The sequence below is a fragment of the Jaculus jaculus genome, chromosome X (genome assembly GCF_020740685.1).
Source record: "Jaculus jaculus isolate mJacJac1 chromosome X, mJacJac1.mat.Y.cur, whole genome shotgun sequence".
NCBI classification, from domain to species: Eukaryota; Metazoa; Chordata; class Mammalia; order Rodentia; family Dipodidae; genus Jaculus; species Jaculus jaculus.
In genome coordinates, this window is record NC_059125.1 from 119492280 (window position 1) to 119518057 (window position 25778).

The 25778-nt window shown below is 38.6% G+C and overlaps 1 protein-coding gene across 3 annotated transcripts in view; it reads left to right on the plus strand.

Annotated features, from left to right (window-relative positions):
• The window catches only part of Gria3 (glutamate ionotropic receptor AMPA type subunit 3), a 321623-nt gene extending 296260 nt beyond the window's left edge, over window positions 1-25363 (plus strand). The window contains exons 14-16 of one of the 3 annotated variants that reach the window (XM_045140971.1): window positions 15359-15473; window positions 18067-18325; window positions 23093-25363. In XM_045140971.1, the coding sequence (XP_044996906.1) occupies window positions 15359-15473; window positions 18067-18312 (361 nt within the window). In that variant the 3' untranslated portion in view covers window positions 18313-18325; window positions 23093-25363. The remainder of the gene's footprint in view (window positions 1-15358; window positions 15474-18066; window positions 18326-23092) is intronic. The other 2 variants (XM_004653929.2, XM_004653930.2) reach the window with 2 other exon arrangements.
• Window positions 25364-25778: the final 415 nt, after the last annotated feature.

A 25778-nucleotide genomic window follows, 5' to 3' on the forward strand; every position in this document is an offset into this window, starting at 1 on the left:
CTTTGACTGTAAAACCTTGATTAACAAGAATGTGCCTAACCAGTAGATCAACTAACTGAATTGTGTCCCTCCCCTCGAACTTCCCATTGATGAAAAACATCAGTAGTACCCAAAAAGAGAAGACCTCAAGGAAGTGATCTTTCTTAATCCCTTGCCAAGAGATAACTGTGGTTAGGTCACATGCAGCTCTTTCTCCTGTAACATCTCTCCATCCGGATTGACCCTCAGACATTAGAGACTGCTTTCCTGAGGCAAGAAAGTGGAAACAAGCATTTTATGAAAACATGTTGTTAGCCAAGAATGAAACAAATGAATATTCTTATTGAAAATCCCATTCATCCCTTGTGGATTGCAATGAATCAAGGTTTTACTATGTTTCCAAGAGTGGTGACTTCCTTTCTTACCAATGTAAACTGATGACATTGACCATTTAGCCAAGATTTTGGTTCATTTGATTTTCACAAAGTATTTAGCACCTTCTTCCTGGTCTTTTTCTCATGTTATTAGCAGCTATTGAAAATTGAGCTGGATTGGATACATTTGCTCTCATGACTTCATCATTCATACTCAGCAGTGTTAAAAGGGATCCATGAACTGAATCAAGAAGAGTTTGAATAATCCACATAATCCAAGTGCCCAGACGTTGTCAAATAACCAGGCATTTGATGTTATACATGCAAAAAAACAAAAACAAAAACAAAACAAAACAAACAAACAAAAAAACCTCTACATGTATTGGTTGATTTTGACTTTGCACCAAAATGTTGTGGTATCATGAAGACCCCAAAATGTCAAACCAACTTTTTGCTTATTTCAACCAAGCATTATTTGGTCATTGACTAGTAGTACTGCCTCAGTGTTTTATTGAGTAACATTACTGTCAGCTCACAATTTCCAATTTATCTTAAATTTGATACACAAATAGGAAATATTTCAGTAGATCCTAATTATTTCAAATGTTTGACCATATTGCTACCTAACAGACATCTTTCAAATATGTTTCTTGGTCATTCCTTCATCCAAACTTCTGAAATAAGTCAACTATATTCTCAGCTACAGATAATAGCATGATCAGTGCTGCACATCCAACAACTGCTTTTTCTGTCTATGGATTACCAAGGAGCCTACCTTTAACCTCTTTCTTCTTGCTACCTGTTGTTTTTTGAGAGTCAGTAAGATAAAGGTCAAGAGATGAACTTGACTCTGGCTCACCATGACTTTGTGGTGACACCAAACACAAAGCAATGGAGAAAGTATTAATGACAGTGAAACCTCATTAATTTGGAGATCTCTAATAATTTGTGATAAACTAGAGACCATTCTACAAATTAAACTTAAATTTATTATGGATGTGTACAAGAGAGGTTTGTTAAGCAAATGAAGAGTTTAGACTTGACTGTTGAATTTTTCCTTAAGAGAACAAACCCTTCATCAAATGTTGGAAGCACTTATCAGATATAATCATATTCATTATTTATCTATCTGCTAAAATAGTTCTCATGAGAACATCTACTAAGGTAATATTTTAAAGCCAGTTTGAATTAGAAAATAGACAATGCAATAAAACTGTCATTCTTCAGACTTATTTTGTAATTCAAGATTTGCTTTATTCATTCAGACAAGCCTGCCCCTCTGTTAGCACAAATCACATACGTTTTACTCTATTAGTTAAATGGCTTGAGAATTACACTTCTTTATTGTATCCTGTCCCCAGTTAACATCACAAATTGACTGGTGAATATACTATCATTTCACAGAGAAAGTGAGACCCAGAGATGGTAGTGACTTTGAGAAGGTCACACAGCCAGAGTCATCACAAATCTCTGCTGACTTACAGGGTATCCTCTTACAAGAATTGTAGACAGCAATTTATCACGGCTACACACCCAATAGCTAATGTGAAACTGATTGCATGTCATCTCTTTCCATAAGAATCAGGTTCATTCTTAGCTACCTTGGTTACTAGGCAAATTGTGTATTTAAGCCATCCCAGCCCTCAGCACTGATTACTACAATGATGATGATCACAGAGCCTAACATCTATAAGTACTTTTACTATTTCAAAACATTTTTATACCTATTATATCTGAAACCAGGAGAGAAAGAAATACCTGTATTACTTATCTTTCTATCTTGCTCCTGAAATCCTTAAATAGACAATTATGTTAAACTGTTAACATTTTCCTCTCTGGCATAAGACATGATACATTCTGAGACTATTTTTAAAGAGTTACTATGCTGGTATATGGGTGAAGGAGATAGACACTGAGGACACTCAACACCTACCAACCCAGAGATCCAGAGGCTCCTAAGAGGCCATCACTAAAGTAGACTTAAAACACACTCAATATGGATCAGGGAATTTTGTGGAAGAGGGGGCAGAAAGATTGTTAGAGCCACAGGATGGGACATTATGCTCAGAGACATTGCCTCTCCCCCATAACCGACTGCTGCCCCCACAATGCCTTACCCACAACCCCAATGGGGATGACCTGCATCCCCAACAAGGAGGGTCCCTTTGGGAAAGGGGCAGGGATGAGGGAAAGGATGGTACCAACATGTGTTGTTTACATACTAAGTATGTCCATAACTAATAAAAATAAATTTAAAGGCTGGAGAGATGGTTTAGCGGTTAAGTGCTTGCCTGTGAAACCTAAGGACCCCAGTTTGAGGCTTGGTTCCCCAGGACCCACTTTAGCCAGATGCACAAGGGGGCACATGTGTCTGGAGTTCATTTGTAGTGGCTGGAGGCCTTGGCATGCCCATTCTCTCTCTCCCTTTATCTCTCTATCTCAAATAAATAAATAAAAATAAAATACAAAAGGTTCCTATGCTATGAAAAGAACCAGAAACTGTTCAGTTTGTTGAAAATGTGCACGTTCTTAAACTGTAGATACTCTACTTTGATATCCTGAACACAGGGAATTAAGAACAAGGAAGGTCAGTCACTGAGGCAGCCCATAAGCCAGGCCTCCAGAATAGAACCAAAACACTGTTTTGCTTTACCAATTTTACAAACATGGGCTAATCAAATCAGAGTTGATCAATCCTCGGTGGACTATAAATACACACACAAAGATCATGGAGGTGGGCTGGAGAGATGGCTTAGCGGTTAAGCGCTTGCCTGTGAAGCCTAAGGACCCTGGTTCGAGGCCCAATTCCCCAGGACCCATGTTAGCCAGATGCACAAGGGGAGCCCACGCGTCTGGAGTTCGTTTGCAGTGGCTGGAGGCCCTGGTGCGCCCATCCCCCCCTCAAATAAATAAATAAAAAATTTTAAAAAAAGATCATGGAGGTTAGCTTGTGGTTTGGGAATATTTAACCTACAAATCACCCCTTGGTGTTATTAGTGCTTTATTATAGCACATGCAGTAATGAGGAGCCTATAGATTGGTTCAGTTATAAACACAGAGCATCAGGGATTTGTGACAGAGTCAATGAAAATCTGTCGCTGTAAATCACAGAAAAATGGTGATTTATCTGAGTGTCTATATAAAGACATCAGCCTCCTTCCCCAGCTACTTATCTCAAACTTTTCCATTCTTCTAGTTCTTCCACCCATCTAACTTCACTTCCTTAATCATGAGTAAAGGATTCCAGCTTGGCTTTTCCATCTAGCTTTATATTACTAGAGAGAGTAGGTTCTCTGAAATAAGTTATTTGTAACTTAGGTGCTATTATAAACCAACTCTACCTTAGCCTAGATTTGTATCTGGCTTTAGTTCTATTCAGGAATTTAAATACACTTCTAATGTTCCTATTTTCCAAGGTGAGAAGCAGCACATCTTGTGTGCCTTTGGGAACAATGAGACAGAATGTTTAATGGGACCATTTTGAATCGCTTGGCTGCAATAAAAATTGTGCAATAAGCAGGTGCCTTAACTTGTGAGGGATATAGAGAATTGAAAGACAAGGAAAAACTATGAAGGTAAAGTTTCCATTACTAACTAAATGATAGGATGGCCATTATGATATATAATTCTGATAAAGAAGGGCAGATGAGGGCAGGAGAGATGGCTTAGCAATTAAGGTGCTTGCCTGTGAAGCCTAAGGACAACATGTTTGATTCCCTAGTACCCACATAAGCCACATGCATATGATGGTGCATGCGTCTGGAGTTTGTTTGCAGTGGCTAGAGGCTCCGGTATGCCCATTCTCTCTCTTTCTTGCTCTTTTTCTTTCTCTAATCAATAAAAATAAAATAATAGACTGGGCATGGTGACACATGCCTTTAAACCCAGCACTTAGGAGGCAGAGGTAGCAGGATTGCTGTGAGTTCGAGGCCACTCTGAGACTGCACAGTGAATTTCAGGTCAGCCTGGGCTAGAGTGAGACCCTACTTCAAAATGATGATAATAATAATAATCTTCTTTAAAAGAAATGCAGATGAAATATATAGGGACTAGAAGAAATAGACCAGTATTCATCACACACATTGGGGAAAAATAGGGAATTTGTCTCAATAGATTCAACAAATGCCAAAAATTAAAATTAATTGCATTTAGTTTCATCTGGGTGCTTTTAAAGTATGTTAAAAAGTTTGTTCTCTTAAGGAAGTCAGCAATGTTTCTCTTCCTCCTATCTCCAGCAATATTTTCTGTAAGTCCCATACATTTGCTTACCAAGTCTTCTATTCAAAGGTGGTAAAAGTAACAATTTGAGATAGCTTCTTTCCAAATTTCCTCAGCTTCATAGTTGGTAGATCCTAAATGAATGAGATTATAACTGTATTTCCCATATGCATAAATGAAATCTTCAGTTTTATTGTATTTGTATTCTGTGTGTGTCTACAATTTTCCTCTACTATACCACCATCTCTTAATCACCTCTTTTCCACACCCAGAATTGATATTCTTGGGCTTTAAGTAATGGATATGAATCTGCATCTGACTTTACCTGCAACAAAATGGATATTTTACTTGACAGGAGTCATTCCTAAAGGTAGACATTTTGGATGCCCAAGGTTAAGATGGATCCCAACGACTCTTTATTGACATTGTTATGTGTGTAGGCAAGCACCATTACAGATCGATGGCACTTCCTGGGTCTTAGCAGAAGTTCCTGTGAATCCCCAAGACTGGTTTGGGATCGAGGAGCAGGGTGAGTATATTATACTCTTCGTTGGTTTGCATGTTTCTGTGCTGGTACTGCCTCCTGGAAATATGAAGATCTTGACAATTTCTTTCCTGGTAGTGACTAAATTTGCTCCTTGAACTTACTCAGGTCTTCCTCCCAAGAGCAAATCCTCATTTTCTCTCAAATGGCTACTTCAATCAAGGGACCTGATGCTGTAAGAACTGATCAATCCAATGACTTCCAAAACCATTGATTTTGCCAAATGGTGCTAAAGAATACATTCTACCATCGGGGAAAAATGTAAACCAGAAAGAAACTATGTTTTAATTATTCCAATCTCTGATTTTAAAAAAAAATGACTGTATGGCCTTAACATGATTTATATGATTAGGATGCAATATAATATTTGCCTGTGGTGTTTTCCCAATAACATGAATATGTTTCTTACTGAAAAACAATGACCAAATGTCCAACATCAGAGCTACAGAAAGAGCAGCAGGAGTGAAAAGCCTGAAGGTAAGAATGCTGTTGTACAATTGCCAAAAGGAAGGGCATCATTGCAGTGGAACAAATGAAGTGGTGCATATCTTTGCCCCTCCTGCCCCTTGAAGACCAGACCACTTGGTTTCATGTCCTTTGGAGAGGTTATAGAAGCACACTGTCTGAAAGGTAGGATGGCCATGTAAAAGAAAGATGAAAGGTGTGATGCGACAGAAATACTTTTGGTTAGGGTGGGAGTTGGGGTTGGTGGAACAGGGTGGGGGGATTTTACATTATGGGGAACAATTGAAACCCATTCTCTTTTGACTTTTTAGAGAGCGGTATAGCATTTGGCCCTTGGCACATGAGGCTGATACCCATTGGTCAAAGGTGGCAAAAATGTGATCTAAAAGCTAGATTCATGTTTTTGCTTAATTTCAACTGGCACTTAAAAATACTTCTCAAAATATATACCTAAGGCAAAAGCATATTTTATTTTTTAAAATATATACATATTATATATTCATAGTATATATGTACGTATGTGTATTTACACATATGCACACACATAGTAAGAATACGAGTGTGTCCTATCTATCATCACTGCTAGAAATGTAGGTGTGATGTGTGAATGCTAGAATGTGTGCTAAGAATAGTAGTGTGTCCTATCTAGCATCCATGATAGAAATGTAGGTGTGATGTGTGAATGTTAGAATGTGTGCTAGAATCGGGTAGTATGTACCGTGGGCCTGGCAAACAATAGCCATCTTTTAGATTTGATATGTAGACACGATTTGTTTTAGTCAACCTTTGGATATAAGCTAAGACAGATTATCCATGACTCATGGTAAAGGATGGCTATTACAGTCTGATAGGCATTACCTAGCTGACTGAACTCTCAATGTATAGTTTGCCTAGAATTGAGGGAATGGGCTGTCTTCAGAAACACTCATCTTCTGACTTTCTAGTAAACTCAAATAATGTATGCATCGAACATTAGAAGCCAAACATCTGGTCTAATGACCTAGATGTCTTCACAAACATTCATCATTTGACTTTTTGGCTTTTCCTAATGCCAACCAAATTTAACAGTTTGAATTTCTAACAGATGTTGAATTGGAATTCCCAAGTAAAGCCTAGCAATATGTACTTGAAAAAATATCTATGGCCATATTTTATCCAAAACTGGCTCTTCCAGCTTAGTGTGTTCTTGATCCCTTTAATAAAATGACTCATAGCTTTCAACTCCTAATGCTATATGCATGCATTATCGAATTTGCTCTTTGCACTTATATTAAATTATGGTCCCATTAGCAAAGAGTTAATAGGTTTGAGCTACATTTGTGAACCATGTGATTGTAAATACTCTTTCAGAGATGGCTTCTAGCAGTTAAGCACTGCATAACTCTGAAAATCATTGTAGTTTCCCCTGTTGAATGACGGTCACTTGAGTGACTGGAGTCTAGTATTGCCAAGAGTCAGATACACACATGCTCCCAGGGTAGGAAGATAACACTGGCGGATCCAAAGATAGAAAGACAAATACCAAACCATCATTCTCCTGCAATCCTGTAGGCAGGAGCCCCTTGTGAAAGCAGAGTATTAATTTTTTTTTAATAAATCCAAATGCTAGTATACCTTAGGGCATGTTTTACTCTGTCATGGCCTTCAGTAGCTGCTATGTGGACAGGTAAATGCCTTCACTACATGTATCTCTAGTTAACCTACAAAAAACATTGTTAAGGCCCATATAATAAATCCTGTAATTCAGCAAAGGTTCTTCTCTTTCTCAATCATTATTTGGATTCAACTAAGACAAGATAGACCAACCTATGCAGAGCTGTCTATGCCTACCAGCACACACTTGTCATATAGTGAGTGACACTAAGTCTTCTCCAGGAAAGAATAGAATAAGAAAGTGAGTGGGTGACTCGTCACCATGAGACTGACTGAGAAAGACAGATTGTCAGCATGAGAACCTAAAATATCCTCTGTAAAAAGAAAAGCCCGGAAGGGGGTGAGGATGTGACATCTGGTAGAGTGCTTGTATAGCATACATGAAGCCTTGAGTTCAATCCCCAGCACGACATGGTAGAACATTCTGTAATCTCAGCACTAGGGAGGTAGAGGCAGGAAGATTAGTGGTTCAAGGTCATCCTCAGCCACACAGCAAGTCAGCTACATAGCCAGCCTGGGATATAGGAGACTTCTCAAAAAAAGAGATCCAGAAAAATGGAGAATAACTGTTCTCCCTCCACTGGGCTGAATTTCTTTCTGAAAAGTTGCTTAAGAAAAATACTAGGTGCTAAGAAGCAAGCATTGGTAATGTGGAACAAGTATCTGGATACAGGTAAGGTTAGGAAAGGGCTTCTGGTTTGGGTTGTTATCAATTTCCATTTTTATCATGCAGATATTGTGTTGCTAGAGCAGGGTGTTGATTATTGATGTAAATGTACTGTCCTTGCTCATTTATTTCTTTTGATTTTTCCATTATCTTCTCTATAGCCTACATATTTGTACATATATCCATCCTTCCTAAGGGCACCATTAAAGATCTTCTATAATCATGAATTAAGCAGACATTTGCTTTTTAGGTGTCATTGCTCAGAATTGGAAGTGAAACCTTCTTTTTTTTTTTTTTTCAAGGTAGGGTCTCACTCTAGTCCAGGCTGACCTGGAATTCACTATGTCATCTCAGGGTGGCCTCGAACTCACAGTGATCCTCCTACTTCTGCCTCCTGGGTGCTTTGATTAAAGGCATGAGCCACCACTCCTGGCTGGAAGTGAAACCTTTTAAACAGAATATATTGCCAAGTCTCTCAGATAGAAAAATCATACCACACCATAAGTCCCTATATTTTTCAGGCTGAGAGCCATGTCCATAGTATAAATTCCTCTCTTGACCCTCCTAAGGCCACCAGATTACTTTGCAGTGTCAACTTGGTAATGAATTCCCAAGACCCAAATTTTCTCTTCCCCTGTTTGGAATCTCAACACCCTTACATCACTGTTGAATCTAACATGGATCCAAGCTACTTTATTTACAATTCTAAATATTTTATGAAATCAAAATTTCAAAGTAAACTGGGTAGTTAGTTCTTTTGAAATCAATCAGATCTTACTTATTTTGACTTTTTTATTTTTATTTATTCAATTATAAGAGAGAGTGAGAGGAGAAAGCATGGGTGCCCCAAATCCTCTAGCTACTACAAATGAACTCCAGATGCATGTGTCACCTTGTGCATCTTGCTCACAGGGGTCCTGGGGAGTTGAACCTGGAGGCTTCACAGGCAAGCACCTTAACCACTAAGCCATTCTTTCCAGCCATATTTTGACTTTTTAATGAATAGTTTTGCCGAGCATGGTGGCGCACGCCTTTAATCCCAGCACTCAGGAGGCAGAGGTAGGTGGATTGCCATGAGTTCGAGGCCACCCTGAGACTCCATAGTGAATTCCAGGTCACCCTGGGATAGAGTGAAACCCTACTCAAAAAAACAAAACAAAAAATAATAAACAGTTTCTACTTTTACAATAAAAAACAATAATACTCTTATCTTCAAACTGTCACCATATGTAAAGTTCACCATCACTAAGATAACAATGATTATTTGAGATGGCTGGATGGGACGTCACAGCCATCTGAGCCACTGTCGGGTATGGATGGCTGACATAAGCAAAAATTTCTATCATCTAATCACATTTTCACTTAAAATAGAATTTATGCTAAGTATGGTAGCACACACCTATCATCCCAGTCCTTTTGAGATGGAGGCAGGAGGATAAGGAATTCAAGGCCAGCCTTAGATACACAGCAAGTCTGAGACAAGCTTTGGCTACATAAGACCCTGTCAAAGGGAGGGAGGGAGAGAGAGAGGAGAAGGGGAGGGAAGGAGGAGAAGGGGAAGGAAGGGAAGGGAGGGAGGGAAAGAAAGGAAAGAAAAAGAAATTTCAAAACAAAAGAAAAATACATTATTAAAGTAGTATAAATTTATTACACACATTAAAAATTAATAAGCAGTGGCTAGGGAGATGGCTGAGCAGTTAAAAGCACTTGCTTACAAGCCTAACTGTATGTTTAATTCCCCAGCATCCATATAAAGCCAGACTCAAAGTGGCACATACAACTGTAATCCTAATGTGCCTTCAGCAATGGGAGGCAGAGACAGGAGAATCCAGGACCTTATGTGCAGGCTAGACTGAGACACATTCAGTGGCAAAAACAATAAGGGAGACCTAGTCTCAAACAAGGTTGAAGGAAAGGACAAACACCCTGCGGATGTCCTCAGACCCCCACATGTACATTAGGACATGTGCATGTGGGGCGGGGGGTGCCCACACACAGACACAGACACAGACACACACTCTCTTTTAAAGATTATATAATTCATATTGGCTCATGCTCTCCCCAACTACTCAACAATCTGTGTGCATTGTAATGACTTCCATGCAATAAAACATTTTCTTCGCCTGGCGTGGCAGCACACACCTTTAATCCCAGCACTCGGGAGACAGAGGTAGGAGGATCACCATGAATTTGAGGCCACCCTGAGACCATATAGTGAATTCCAGGTCAGCTTGGACTAGAGTGAGACCCTACCTCAGAAAACCAAAAGCAGAAAAAAAAAAAAAAATTCTTCTAAGGGGAGATTTACATTCATCCCCCAATCCCAAGCATTTCTAAACAAAATACAATTCAGAGTTTCAAGTTGTAAATAGTTAAGCTTTTCATTTCCCATTTCTTGGGGAGATCTGTAATTCAAAAAACTTTATATTGAGCCAGATGTGGAGATGCATGCCTTTCATCCTTGCATTCAGGAGGCAGAGGTAGGAGGATGACTGTGAGTTTGAGGCCACCCTGAGACTCCATAGTGAATTCCAGGTCAGCATGGGATAGAGTGAGACCATACCTCGAAAAACCAAACAAAATTTACATTGTTCAAACTTAAAGATATGAAATTTTTACCATTGAATTTCAGGAATAGTGAAGACAAAAGGAAAAACTGGACAAAGAGGTAATCCTGAATCCCCATAAAACTCCATTGCCAAACCCTCCTGTTATCTTCCTAAGCCTGCTAACCTCTGTCTTTGTCTTATGAAAGCTCTCCTCAGCCAAAAGTTTACAGCAAGCCCTTCAGAGAGAGAATGCTTGACTAATTTCCATCCATGATAGGAATCTGACCTACTTTGTCTAATTCTTTTTGTTCTCTATTGAGGTGAATACAATAAATATTTCTGACTTATAATTCTCCAAGGTACCAATCAAGGGCCTGCAGTAATTGCTCAAAACATTGCCCAGGAGACACATTGCTATATCACAGTAAAAAGCCCAGCTGGAAAATACGCCCTTGCTAGATTGATAGTTACTTGGAGAATAGGGGTCCCTGAAGAAAAAAAAAATTGTCATTCTGGAACTCTAAGAGAGAAGAGCAAAGATACAAAGTGTGCTATCACCCTTGTATGTATTACATTAGAGAATGCACAGTGCAGACCGCAATGTATTGTAATAAATTTGCCTTTGGTCTGCCACATGGTTTGCTGTAGATACTTGGGCAGATTACTTACCCTACCTGAGCTTCAATTTCTGAAATGAAGTCAAAAACCAAAAACTTTCCTTCTTGGAGTAGTCATTATGCTTTACCAATAATAAAGATTATGCTAATTATGGGAAGGTACTAAGTTGAAAAGTACAAAGCTCAAAGAGAGTTATCTCTTTAACAGTTATAGGAGTCACAAGATGTGCACAGAAATAACAAAGCAGGACAGAAGATGGTAGAGCTAAGGGCAAAAAAAATGTCTTCCTAAAGAAAGTGACATTTCAAATGACCAAATGTCCACAATTTCCTTCAAAATAATATGTGGTGTGTGTGTGTGTGTGTGTGTGTGTGTGTGTGTGTGTGTGTGTGCTCACATGCACATGTATTGCAGAGATGTCAATATATTCAGTTGAATTGGGTTGGGCTTGGCTGTATATCCAATATGACACAATAAGAGAAAAACATGTGGATAGAAGCAGTGTTCCTCTGCCATTTTTGGAAATTTAATCGATCTCACATCAAAATGGAATTCTAGGAGATCAGGGTTTTGGTTTTTTGGTTATGGGTTTTTGTTGTTGTTGTTGTTGTTGTTGTTGTTCTAGGAGATTAGACTTTCTTTTCTTGGTAGCTATCTTAAGCCTATGAATTGGTATTTCTGATTACAGTGTTTGTGCTCCTTGACCATGGTACTACTTAAAATGTTTCTTTTTCTCCCTCATTTCTACGTATAAATTCCTAAATGCACATTAGTTCTCTGAAAATTTCATAAGCTCTGTGAGCAAAGGCTAACATTCAGGGGCTGGGGTGTATCATTTGTCAGGGTTCCTTCATGTCCTAGGCTATCTCAAAGAATAATTGGATGTTTCAAGGCCAGGTTTCTCAACCTTGGCACGAGTGCCACTTGGAGCCAGATGTTTTATTACTATTATTATAGGGGTCCTATAAATTATAGAGTGACAATCAGCATACATGGCCACTATCCGCTAGAAGCCTGTGGCATTCACCCATCCATTTGTGCCAAAATGATGACTCCAGGCATTACCAAAGTTCTCCTAGAGAGCAAAATTTCACCCACCCACATAACATAAACAATTGCTCTAAGGCAATCTGTACTGCAAACTGTGGATGCCAACGGAGTGCCAAACAGCTAATAACCATTATGTGAAAGCCATCAGGTGGCCCAAGGCAGAGATAAGCCTTTGTCAGAGGTAAGATAGTAAGTGGCTAAGATACTAAGTGTGGGCTTTTGGAAAGAGCAAATGGTGGCTGTCCAGTCAGGGCCCTGGCACAGGCAAAGGTTTCCCATCCTCTAAACGTGTGCTTGGTAAACTTTTTCTCCCAGGATCCTAACATACTCTTAAGCATTACTAAATCCAAAAAATGATTTTGTCTATATGTGTTCTATCTATTCATATTCACTGTCATAAGTTAAAACTTAAGAATGTTTAAGAAATATACCCATTCATTCATTTTTAAAATAAGTCCAGCATACATTAACATAGATAATATGCTTTTATGGAAAAACTATTATATTTTCAAAAAAATAATGTTGAGTGAAAGTGGCCTATATTATTACAAATTTCTTTAATATAAGAGAAGGGAATTCTTGTTTCTGTTTTTTCATTCAGTCTATTATTATCTCACATACCATGTATCCTCTAAAAACTCATGGTACATCAGGAAGAAATAATAATGAAAAGGGCAATTTATGCCTTAATACTACTCTAAAAGGTTTGACTTTGCAGATTCTCTAATGACAAGGTTTCAAGGATCTCTCAGAGGACCAATGCTCTAAACAAGCATGTTATACCTTTATTAATCTACATACTTAAAAGTATATAACTGCCTTAAAAATAGTATTTCTAGAGAGTAGGAGCTCTCCACTGGACCTCGTATAGGTACCTTTAATCAGACTGCTCTGTTCCTAGGACCTAATACAAGTAGCAGTTCTGAAGAAGTTCAGTGCATTGTTAAGAACATAAAACTCTTAAAGAGGACAAGGCCAAGTATGGCCTTAGAGAGCAGTAAGAAGGACCTAGGCCCTAGGCCTTTTGCAGTAGACAAGGAAGTACAGAAATATGGTGTGGATCTGATGCTCAGGTCAGCCAGCCCCTGTCATTGGAAAGCATCTTGCCATGCTTCCTGAAGTTACTTCCACATTGCTGAATCTCAACCAGTGCCTGGCTCAAACTACAGTTCTGTAGGGACAAGTGGTAGTGATGCTAGGGGAAAGAAAAGAGACAAGGGGGAAGCACTGGGCAGGAGTGTAAAAAGCAACTCCTGCATTACTCTCAGGACGATAGATAGCCTTGATGACATTTTAAAAACTCTATGATTTAACTTTCACTGCCAACAAGAACTTGAATTTAAAGAAACTCAAAATTTTGAGTATCTTTGTTGCTTTTAGAAATTCTGGTTAGCACTTGAGGAGCCCAGGATTTGGAGCACTGATAGAAGTAACAAGTATAAAGTATAAAAGGAACTCAGTTTCTTTGTGAAATACAGAACGAAGGTTCTGGCTGCCAAGCTCTGCACTAATACAGAAAGTATTACCTCCTTGCCACTAAAGGGTTATAGCTTCTCAAATCTCAAACAGACTAAAATTGAATACTATTTTTATTTTTTAATGTTTATTTTATGTTTATTTACTTATTACAGATAGTGAGAGAGAAAGAATGGATGTGACAGGGCTTCTAGCCATTGCAAATGAATGCTAGATGCACGTGCCACTATTTACATCTGGATTACATGGGTTCTGGGGAATCAAACCTGTATCCTTAGGCTTTGCAGGCAAATGCCTTAGCTGCTAAGCCATCTCTCCATCCCTGTGTATTATTTGAATAATAATACATATCTCAGGATATATCCAGATAATATTGTTCCTCTGCTTTCAGCAAAAAGTAGTAGAGAAAGAAAAGAAATTAGTTTAGCACTTGGAATGATGGCAGCCAGATCTTTGTGATTATAGAAAGTCCTGAATATGTTACCAGATTTAACTTATTCAAAATAAACTAAGAAATGTTATGGTATGACCAATTTGTATGATTTCTTCCTTTTATGTTAGTGACATTCAGACCGACATATACTAGTATTGGCAATACTGTTCATATGACCCTGAACACACAGTTTATTGCCTCATAATAGAATTATGCCACCATCTCTGTATAATGCATTTTTTTCTGACGTTATTAGAGATTCTTCATTTCAAATTCAATAGCTCTAGGAAGAAGAGAGAGTAAAGGTCATTGTTTCTATTGCATAGCTAAAGAGATCTCTCAGAGAGAAAAATCTTTATCCAAGGATCAGTAGAGTTTCTTATATTCTGTCCCATGCCTCCAATGGAGGACCAAGGAGCAGTGGCCAGGGGATGTATTAATCTTTCAGTGGAGGGGGACTTATCTTACTAGAACAATTTACTTAAATGATTCCTCTACAGTGGTACTCAATAGTGGCAGTCTGTTTTACACAGCGCCATATTCACCTTCCACTTTGAAGCAGTCTGCTCCACTTCCTTATGATATGTACATCAGAGAGATATATAATCAGTAATTCAGAAACAATCTACAGGTCGGTTTTCTTCCATAGTTGAATATGCTCCTAATCCAAAACTTAAAAGTTCTGTATTACACCCTTAAAATTAAGATCAGCACATTTGTAAGATTGTAGAATATATGGTTATAAAATAAGGACATGTACAGTTCTTTCATAAATCCTTTTCACCTTGGCAATCGATTGGTGTAATAAGGGACATTAATTAGAAGGCATGCTGTTTATGTAGGATCTGTTTTGTGTTTAATTTCATCCACTTGTCATGGTCTACAATGTAGAAATGTTTCCCTTTCTGGCCCATACCCTACCCATCTACCCCATAAAACTTGGTTTCTGTCTGGAAGTACAACAAGACACCCAGTTAGATCAAACTTAATGTCCCTTCATCATGTTACTGCAAGCTGCCTCTGACAATTGTCACTTGAGGGGAGACCCTCCTCACTACACACAGCCTATCTGAGGAGTGCCTTTTTTTCTATCCTCATTATTTAACAGTGTGTGCCGATTACTCAAAGCGATATGGGCAGGCCCTGGTAAATATAGCGTTGCTGTAGTGTTAACTTTTTATAAGGTAATGCTCAGGTTGCCTGCAGTGTCTAAAATTACTCTGTGGCCAGGGCCCCCTGCTTTATCGCTTTCTATAGTTTTAAAGTAGTTTGAAGCTTGAATAACATAAAATAACATAATATAATGTTATTTATGTTATTTCCCACGTGAAGAACGCCTGTAAACCTTGCAGTATTGAAACTCAGTGAACAAGGCATCTTAGACAAGCTGAAAAACAAATGGTGGTACGATAAGGGGGAATGTGGAGCCAAGGACTCCGGGAGTAAGGTCAGTCGCTGAAGGTCTTTTTGTACTGATTAGCAATCACATTTTGACCCACTGTTTATTTTCTACCCCAAACGGCTTTCCTTCCCAACACACACTCCCTGATACAGTGGGACCCCTTTATAACACCAGCACGACAGCAATTAGGCAAATGCCAGCCTCAGAGGCCTGCCATGAATTGTCAATCCTTGACTCTATAGAGCTGTTACAATTAGGGAACTCAATCTAGCCCAGTGTATTTCCAAAGCTGAAAAATAATGAGCTGTGTTATAAGGGGGTTTTACTGTATTTCACATTTCGAAAGTTCAAAGAGAAAATATAACAACCGAAAAAAAAAAATAATAAAGCCAGTTGTGACAGTACTTCTTCTTAACCTCTTACAGTGTCAGAGACTTTGTAGTTGTAAATACCATTGGTTATTAATATATCATGTCAATGCCATCAGAAAGCCATCAAACAACAAAGACTGGTCTCTGTAAGCAGAATGATTAGCTCCCTCCCAGCTGCTGTCGTATTGAATTCAGCACCTATTTGGATCTCAATTCTCATTAAGTCTGTCACACTTCTCTCTTCCAAAGGTGTCATTTGAAACTCTGTACGTAAAACTTTTAAAATTTAGCCGCATGCTCCTTAAGGGGATACATTGTCAGGATAACATCACATTGATAAGCATGAAACACTCTTCCCCGCCTCCTTCCTGCCCCCCTTCGCTCCCCTAAGAAAGTTATTTTTAGTTTCAATTTTTGCCTTTTCCTTTTTTTGGACTAATATTGTGGTATCAGTTAATTCATTTCATGAAATGCCACTCATTTTCCCTATGCAGTGAACCATTTTGCTACTGATTTTCTATATCCCACATCAGAGAATCCTGTAAATTGTGAAAAAAATAAAACCACATAGAATTTGATACTGTGCTTGCTTCAGCTTACACAGCTTCTGTTAAAGGGCCTGTCCCCCCCCCTCTGAATACCAGCTTTAAATGCCATGTACATAGACAATTATGATGGCAGATGGAGGGTGCCAGAAACTGGTCCATTTCCTAACGCACTATGAAACATCCTTGCAGATAGCCTCACTAGCCTCCTCAAGCAAATGATCTATTGTTTCAAAAGTGACAGAAATTCTTACTACTCACCTACCTGTCATTCATCCTAGAAGAGTGACTATTTGCAAGGCTGTTATGGACATGAGATACCCCTACACACTGCCCATGAATGCTATTCAATTTAAATTGGCTATTAATTAAGGCAAATGAGTACAGGGCTGGCTCCTATGAAAACAGGAACATGAGAGCGTGGCCATATTGTCTTTACATTAAATTCCCTAAATATACCTGAACTAGCTGAACCATAGCATTGATGGTCAGCCATGGCCATTATCTAACCACTATGTCATCATTTCAATAAGAAAAAATCCACTGGATTAACAGTTTTGGTATTCCATTCAATTACATTCAGCAGCAAAATGGTTACATTCCCTCTAAAAAGACTACAAAATGCTATTTTATTTTTTTTTTCAAAGAAAGACTCCTGGCCCTTGGTGTGTCCTACCTCAAGGTAGGCTCAAGACACCAACTTTTTTTTTCCTTTTCATTATTTAGAAGGTCAGTTTTTGCTTTTTTTTTTATATATATATAGGCAGATAGATAAGTCAGATTTGCTGTTTGACCTGAAAGACACTGACTAGCTTCCTTGATTTTTTTTTTTCTGCCTATATTAAATAGGAGGCAGATAAATTAGTCTCCACATTCCCTGGAGTAACAGCTAAAAATGAACTGGATTTTTTTTTCTTTTTAGTCATAAGCCCTCTACAAAATCTTCCTGGTTTGTATGCAACCAATGCAAGACCCAGCATATACTCCTCACAGGTCCCCTCAACTTTTAGGAAGAGGAAATGGAGCTAATTCTTTGTGTTGTGCCTTTTTCCAGCAGCACAAAGACTTGCTGCCCTGATTTTGAACTTAGGAACCAATTTCCAAAGTGGGCAATGTCTCAGTCACTGAGAGAAAATGGGGGAGTTAACCTTTTTTACACAAACCCTCATGAAGTAGCTTCCCACACAAGATTATCAGGAACTTCTAATATTTTTCACCTAGCATCTTAAAGACTAGTCGTTAGGAAAGTTTGTCACAAGGAGAAAGGAGTGTTGCAGGGCAGAGAGGGGAAAGAGTGCTTCAAGTTCCCAAATGAAGAGTGTTACATTTGTAGAGATTATGTCACAGCTCAGCTCTGGGAAATGGTGTTTATTAAGACTGGCAGAGGAATACATTTTGCTTCTGTTTACTGTTTTGTTTCTCTAGCCTAGTGCTGTCTTGTTTCATTGTTGAACACTATGTGGAACATTTTCTGGCAGCAAGGGGCATAAAGAATGAAAATAAATTGATATTTAGGTGAGAATCAAAACTGTCAACAGAAACACAATCTGCCCTCTTGGTGGTCATCGTGACACATCTGCCAGTTGCCAGAGTTGAGTCACAACACACACAAACGTTTAGTAATTTTACAACTTAGATCTCTCCTATGCTGTTGTGATGTATTAAAATGTCCTGTTGCCTTTGTTTTCCCCAAGAGCTAATCGCCTTGTTCATTTCTCTTAGGACAAGACCAGCGCTCTAAGCCTAAGCAATGTGGCAGGCGTGTTCTATATACTTGTCGGAGGTCTGGGGCTGGCCATGATGGTGGCTTTGATAGAATTCTGTTACAAATCACGAGCAGAGTCCAAACGCATGAAACTCACAAAGAACACCCAAAACTTTAAGCCTGCTCCTGCCACCAACACTCAGAATTATGCTACATACAGAGAAGGCTACAACGTGTATGGAACAGAAAGTGTTAAGATCTAGGGGTACGGCTAAGGTCTAGTAAACTAATCAGCCTTACTTATGTTAACTTTTTTGTTTTATCTTTATTTTTGAAATTTGGTTTATTGTTTCCAGCATTGTCTTCTCTTCACAATTGTTCACATATTTGAAACAGTGGCTGTGTTCTCTTGTCAAATGAGTGGTACTATTCTAATAGCATAGTTGAAATTAAAGAATGATCTGTGACCCAAAAGAAAAAAAAAATTCTCTAGTGCAGTACTATTCATTAGAAGTATATGAGAGCAACATACATATCATTTAAATGCTCTAGTAATCACAATTTAAAAAGCAAAACAAGGGAAGTTAGTGTTAATGATCTATTTCATCTAGGCCATAATTCCAAAATATTATCAGTTCTATGCTGTTAAACAAAAACATTTCAAAATGAAGTATTTTATATTTTTATTCATATTAATAATTAATCTGGGATATTTTATACTAGGAGTACATCTCATGTGATGACTACCTATCATGTTCAGTAAACTACCTTTTATGTTCAGTAATCCCTGTGGCCAGTAGCTGCCATGTGGGACAGTACAGTTCTAGGGAAAGCAGCTACTCAAGAACTAGTGTTAACATTAGGAGTGACAGTGGAGCCTTGACACCCCACACTCCTTCTATAAAGGAGCTGTGGCTGTTTTGAGTAAGTAATGGCAGCTTGAAACACAATTCTTAATCTCTAAGTCCCTTTGTTGTCCATTCCTTGGAACTGGTGCTCAGGTAAGTAAGGACTTTGATTCCCTGCTGCTGGCCAAACTCAAGTGAATAGTGAGGTGAACCTGATTCTGTCCGCATAGCCAAATCTCCATAATGCAAACAATTTCAAAGACAAACATGCATTAGGATAATGTCTCCAGCCTGAAAATGCTTAAAACAATGTACCCTTACACCTTCAAGGACATATGACATTACTGATATGCCTATGTAAAGTAGAACAGAACAAATAGCAAGTTCATAACCTTTATTATAGAGAGGTAACTGCGACCTCATGAGTAAATGGCAATGTGATTTGATTTCTACTGAGGCTTTGATGCTTTGACCTTGTTGTGTATAATATTGTGGATCTAAATTTAGCCAACTTTTAAACATTTCATCCAAATTTATCATTTTCTTCACTATGGAAAGCATCATCTCATTTCATGAACTTGTGGGTTGTCATTTTGTCATGCAACTCACACCTTTTGGCCACGACACATTCAGTACACTAAAATAACTTGTTAACAAAATGGCCTCACTTTAGTGAATATTCAACCCATTAATTCATCCATATTAAGCACTGTTTACATGTAGATATTTAAAAGTCACCATATGCTAGTGTTTTACCATTCAATTGGTGATCAGAGCCACCCATTACAACTGGGGGCACATTGCTTGTTTTCAACCATAGGATACTGTGGAGGCAATTTGATCTAGCTAGCGTATCACACATTGAATCCAAATATGTGATATATCTTTCCTCTGTATGGCAATTTTCCAAGTGTTTTCACATCTTTTCCCTCAGTTGAGATAAAATGGATTGGGCAGTATTTTCCCTTTCAAGTAACTAAAATCCCATCATATCATGGGGCTTGCCCAATACAACATAACTAGATAGTGATAACTTCAGGTGTAGAATCCAAGCCTTTTCCTCCTAAAGCTTAATTATTTACTAAACCATGCTGCCTCTAAGCACCCATGGACTGGTGGTCTCCAGGAAACTTGGAAACTTAACAATATCTTGTCAAACTGAACACAGATGTTAAGTTTATGTTTCATTTGCCCATAACAAACCATCTAGAGGAATATCACAAAATCTGTGTATGTCCCACTTCCAATGCATTCCAATCCACACAATATTATGCATTTACCTTTCCCTAGAAAGAATCTGCTGCAAAGGAAATGTATCATGTCTCAGAGTCATACAACCTCCACAGTCTATGCATCAACCATTCTGTCTAAGAATCTATATCCTTACTTCCCAAATATTATAGCCTCCCTCTCTTAGTAGTGCTCCCCAAACATCTCTGTGAAAGGAATCACATGGGAAATTTAGAAAAATGCCAATTATAATTCTGAGATGAGGGAAGGGAAGAGAAAGGAGGGAAAGAGAGTAGAAAAAGACAAAGAGAGGGGAAAGGAAGGAAGAAACAGAAATGAAGGAAAGAATAATGTAGAGAGGAAGGAAGGAGGGAAGGGAAAAAAGAACACAGCCTGGATTAGCAATGCTTTGAACAGAGCACTGCAGTCCTAAGTTGGAGTCTATCAGAGCTAGAGGTTGACTTTCTTTTAGTCATCTTGGGTTTGCCACTATTATGGAACAAAATTGTGGCTGAGACAAATGGTACATTTTAGTAGACACCAGAGCCACCATAGTTGCAGCTCAGCTAGCCAGTCTTGACAAGCATCTCTGGGATCTTATAAAAACCCGAGAAGTGCCTCTGCAAATCAGTGTGCCCTCCAAGAGTATGGAAACCTCCACAGGAGACAGGAAAGTCTCAGAAAATGCCAGGCTAATGTTATTTATGGTAGCCAAGAAGCACGAAGCAGACTGAGCAGGAAATAGAAAACTCTACTGTCTTCACCAATATGATGGGACATTAGGGAAATGTTGGTTAAGTAAAGAGTGGCTACTTACCCATTCATCTTTGGTTTCCAAAGACATAAAATATCTTCTAATGACTTCTGATTTGTTGCCTAGTTATTAGGTCTCTAGTTCTCCGAGTTGGCGTAGACCAACAGGATGTATTCAAACACAGAAATGAAGAGACACAATGAGATTTTACTTTTACTGGTAATTATCAGAACCTGCCTTGGAAGTTTACAAGATTAGTATTTGTTCAGAGAGAATGACTAAGTATTAAATACCCTGGAAGAATGTAATCCTGTGAAATCTGGTTTACAAAGGGGCATGCTAGAAGATAGAATGGACTTTCATTTTCTATGGGTGATGGTAACATCAGGATTACTGGATTTACAAGAACATGTGTTTCAGGCTCAAGTAATGTTTTGCACCCACTAGGGAGCAGAGGCCTTTTGATAACTGACCTGAAGCATTCCTTGGCAAGTGCCTCACTGCTCCCTAGACTTGACTCTGCTAATTGTTTTAAGAAACTCTTCCCAATTTCCTCATTGCTATTCAGAAATACTTCTAGCTTCTTGGGCTTCTTCAGAGATATTGTTGAATTCCCTCTCATTTGCAAGGCTGAAAGATTCCTGAAATTAGCAAAAAATAATTCCATTTCCTCTGAGACTATTCTAGTTAATTCTAGAAGCTGTTAATGTTGTCAAAGTGATCAAGTTTTCTTCTGTAGTTTATGAGTAGGCATTCTTTGGAGGAAACACTTTGAGACAAGGTCTCACTCTGTATTCCACGGAAGCCTCAAATTGAGGTAATCTTCCTGCCTTCAGTCTCTGAGTATGGGGACAAGTGTGAAGCACTGTGCCTGGCTTGCATAGACATTCTTAGTGGAAATGTTTTCCTGCTTAAAAGAGTTCATTTTGGCCACACATGATAGTGCATGCCTTTAATCCCAGTATATGGTAGGCAAAGGTAGGAGTATTGCTGTGAGTTCATTGCCTGCCTGGACCTTTAGAGTGAGTTCCACATCAGCCTGGGCTAGAATAAAACCCTATCTTGAAAATGAAAAGAGTTCATTTTATGTCAAGCGGATAACTGAAGTTGTGATGCTTTCCTTATACCAAGGAGCTTTTAACTCAGTAGTAATATTTCATTTTCCCCCATTTGAAAGCAGGAAACGAAAGCACTAAAAGGTTTGACCACTTTCTTAAAATCATACAGTTAGGTAGGGCTATCTCATAGCCAGTGGGAAGGAAATAGGGGGGAACATGATTTGGGACTTGGGAGTTCAAAAGAAATAGAGGGAGACATGACTTGGGACTTGGGGGTTCCAAAGAAGAGGTCGCTCACTTCCATGTTAGTCTTTGGTCTTTAGATGAATCTCACACCATACTACTATTCCAGGACCAGTGGTAGAAAACTATTATGTCATTCATTTTGCTTAAATTTAAGGTTCACTCAAGATTAAAAAGAAACGTTCCATTAGTGTATGGGGAAAAGAATGGGGAAGAGTGTAAACTTGAACATGAGGCAAGAATATCACCCTTTTAGTAAGGGGCAAATTATCCCCTGCCTTACAAACAAGGGATCCAGCCCCTGATAAAGATCCCATGGATGCCAAGCTCCTTCGTGCTTATTACTGCTCTGGCCTTTTTCTAGAATGTACTATCTCTTTTAAGTCCTTGTGCTGTCTTCAGTCTTTACAGACTAAGGTTGAAGATATTAAGTGAAATAAATAGTGATCTTTCTAGTAATGAACAGGGAATGTTCTTCTCACAGTCAAAATGGATTTCCATCTAGTGAATTATAAAACATTGTGTACCCTCTGTCCCAGGAAAACAGTCCTTTGCCAATAGTTCTGCAGTAAGAACACACTGTGCAGGATCTCTGATTAAATGTCATCAAAACTTTCTAGTATACATACATCCTGAGGGATTAAAGTATTGAGTTAGGCTTCCTCAGTGTTAATGCAATCCATGCATATAGTGGAAAATCATCCTACTTTATCTATTGCAAGGCACTTCCATCCAGTTGAAGAATTTAACTAGACCAGTTACCTAAAGCCAGTTAACTCTAGTACCACTCCAGTAATGACGATTTGAGAAAATAGATGGCTTCTGGTCCAAAATCAACTGAGTCAGTACCAAACTTATTTATTTCCAGTAGGAAGTCCCTTCAAATTGAAATGTCCTCTTGCCTTTGCAGATCCCTTCCCACTGGAGGCATGTGATGAGAGGAAATCACCGAAAACGTGGCTGCTTCAAGGATCCTGAGCCAGATTTCACTCTCCTTGGTGTCGGGCATGACACGAATATATTGCTGATGGTGCAATGACCTTTCAATAGGAAAAACTGATTTTTTTTTTCCTTCAGTGCCTTATGGAACACTCTGAGACTCACGACAATGCAAACCATCATTGAAATCTTTTTGCTTTGCTTGAAAAAATAATTAAAATAAAAACCAACAAAAAAATGGACATGCAAGATTCCAGTATGTGAAAAATAAATCTTATTAACAATGTCAATTCAACAAAAGCCATTCTTTGATACCACTGCACAGTATACAAATACCATGTTCTTTAATACACACACATGCACACACACACACACACACACACACACACACATACACAAAGTTAAAATTCCAATTCAGCAAATAGGCTTATCTCTGCTAAAAGTATTAATTCCTCCTGATTGAAAAAAAAAGAAAAGAAAAGAAAGAAATCTCTGTCTCCCAGTATTTGGGATGACAAACTGGCATTTCTTCTAGGATCTGCTGACCAGATGTTTTTGGTATTTCCTGTTGGTGGTGATGTTCTGTGCACCCTATTTTCTTTCAATGTTGCTGAAATGTGTATATCATTAGAATGTAAATGCAACACTTAAGAAAATTCAAATGCTTCAGGAAAGGGACTGGTGACTTAGTGTTCTTGAAATGGTTTTGGGAAAAAGCTTTGATAACTTCCCATATGGCGATAATGAAAGGATTAACAGAGCTTCTGAAATTGACTCCTCATGTGTGTGGCAAGGGGTGGGGCACTATCAGGCACACCTATCGGTGCTTTCCTAAAACGGATCCCAGAGCTTTCCAAGAAGCCTGGAATTTCAGCTCACAGATCTGTTTTTCTTGCTTCAGTGTGCATCTTAAGTCAATATAGCCGAGTATTAGCATTAAGGTGAGGGAAATGCTCCCTATTCTCCCAGATGTGTTTAGAATATCTTTCTCAGAAACAACACTGTGTTTAGCTCTGCTTTCTCTGCTAAGTATGCCTTTCAAGTATACAACACGGAGACAGGACCGCATTGCAAGGTGGGCCAGTGGATTCAGACCACAGCTCTCAATCTCACTTTACTCTTGCTAGGTCTGTCTTACCAGCTGTTGCCTGTTGGCCCGTGGCTCTCCATCAGACTGCATGTGTCCTTTTCTAGTTTGCAAAGACTAAAATGCATTCCCAAACCTACTGCTAACCCGAGGGCCTAGCATCACTCCCAGGTCCTTGCTTGGAGCAGTTTCTCCACTGACTTGCAGAAGATCGCTCCACTGCTCCATGGGCTATCAAGTAACTAATTGCATACCTGCCGTTGGCATCATCAGAACAGTCAGAGGAAATAGTCTCCGCTCACTAATTACCTCCTATATAACGATGTATGCTTTCTGTAGTTAAGTAGTTTGCTCTCATCAGTAACGTGCATTGGAAAGTTTCCAGACTGTACAAACTAGGAGATCGCCTTCATTTCCCAAGTGTGACCTTTAGAAGCTTAGTTGACTCACTGAGTATTTGCTCTTGTCTTCAGAAAAGACAGGAAGAAGTATCGTTCCAATGAAGTATTTCCAGAAAAGTGTAATATAAACTTTCATTACAAAAAGTGTGTCATAGACAAATAACTCACCTGTCAGATTTTAAATGGTATTGAACACAAAAGAGAGCTGTTGTGTTTTTGTTTTGTTCTGTTTTCATGAAACTGTGATTTTCCAACTTATGAATGCTACAATGTCCCAGCGCGGGAAGCTAATGCTGTGTGAATACAAAGTTGTATAAAACAAATCAACCAACCAATACACAAACGTTTGCATAGGCACTGTATAAAGAGAAATATATGTTTATTGAATCAAATCAGTTTTTCAGAGAGGAAACTTCACTGAAATAAAGAAGCGGGTAAATTGGTTTGTTATTTAAAAAAAAAACTTGCATGTTTAAAAAATGTTGATTGCTTCAAATTTCTGCTATTAACTTCAAGCTATGGGAGTTTGGTGGTAGTCACTTGAGGATGTTTTTTTTTTTTTTTTTTTTTTTTTTTCTTCCCAGTTCTTTTCTTTTTGTTGTTAAAGCTGTACTTCAGTGAACAGAAAAATTGCCAAGCAAACTAATGGCCGTAAAAGTGTAAATTGCATGTGTGGGCATAATTACAGAGCCTCATTGCCATGAGGTATTGTACAAAGTTTTAATACATTTTGTAAATAAAATTGTAAAGAAAGGATTCTGCTTCTGTGTTTTGACTAACCGTTTAAAATTTACTTGATGCAGATGCCAAGAGTTACTATTCACTTACTGACTTCTCACCTGAAACGTGGCCAGTGATGTAACATTCTCCTTGAATCTCTCATCCTACTGCAACCACAGTCACGTTCAGGCTCAGAGCCCTCAGCCCAAATGGAAGCAGACTTATATTAGTTTGTCTTGAAGTCCTTCCACTCCATTGTTTGCCTCCTCCACTAATTGGAAAATTTACCCCTCCCCTAAGAAAAAGAAAAAACCTTATTCCATAAGGGGTCACTAATTTAGCATGAAGAGTGAAATGTGCCCAGGAATACATAGGGTTTAGAAACTTTCTGAGGGACACATGAAGGATGAATCATCTATCCTAATTTTTAGATTCTGAGCAGGGAATAC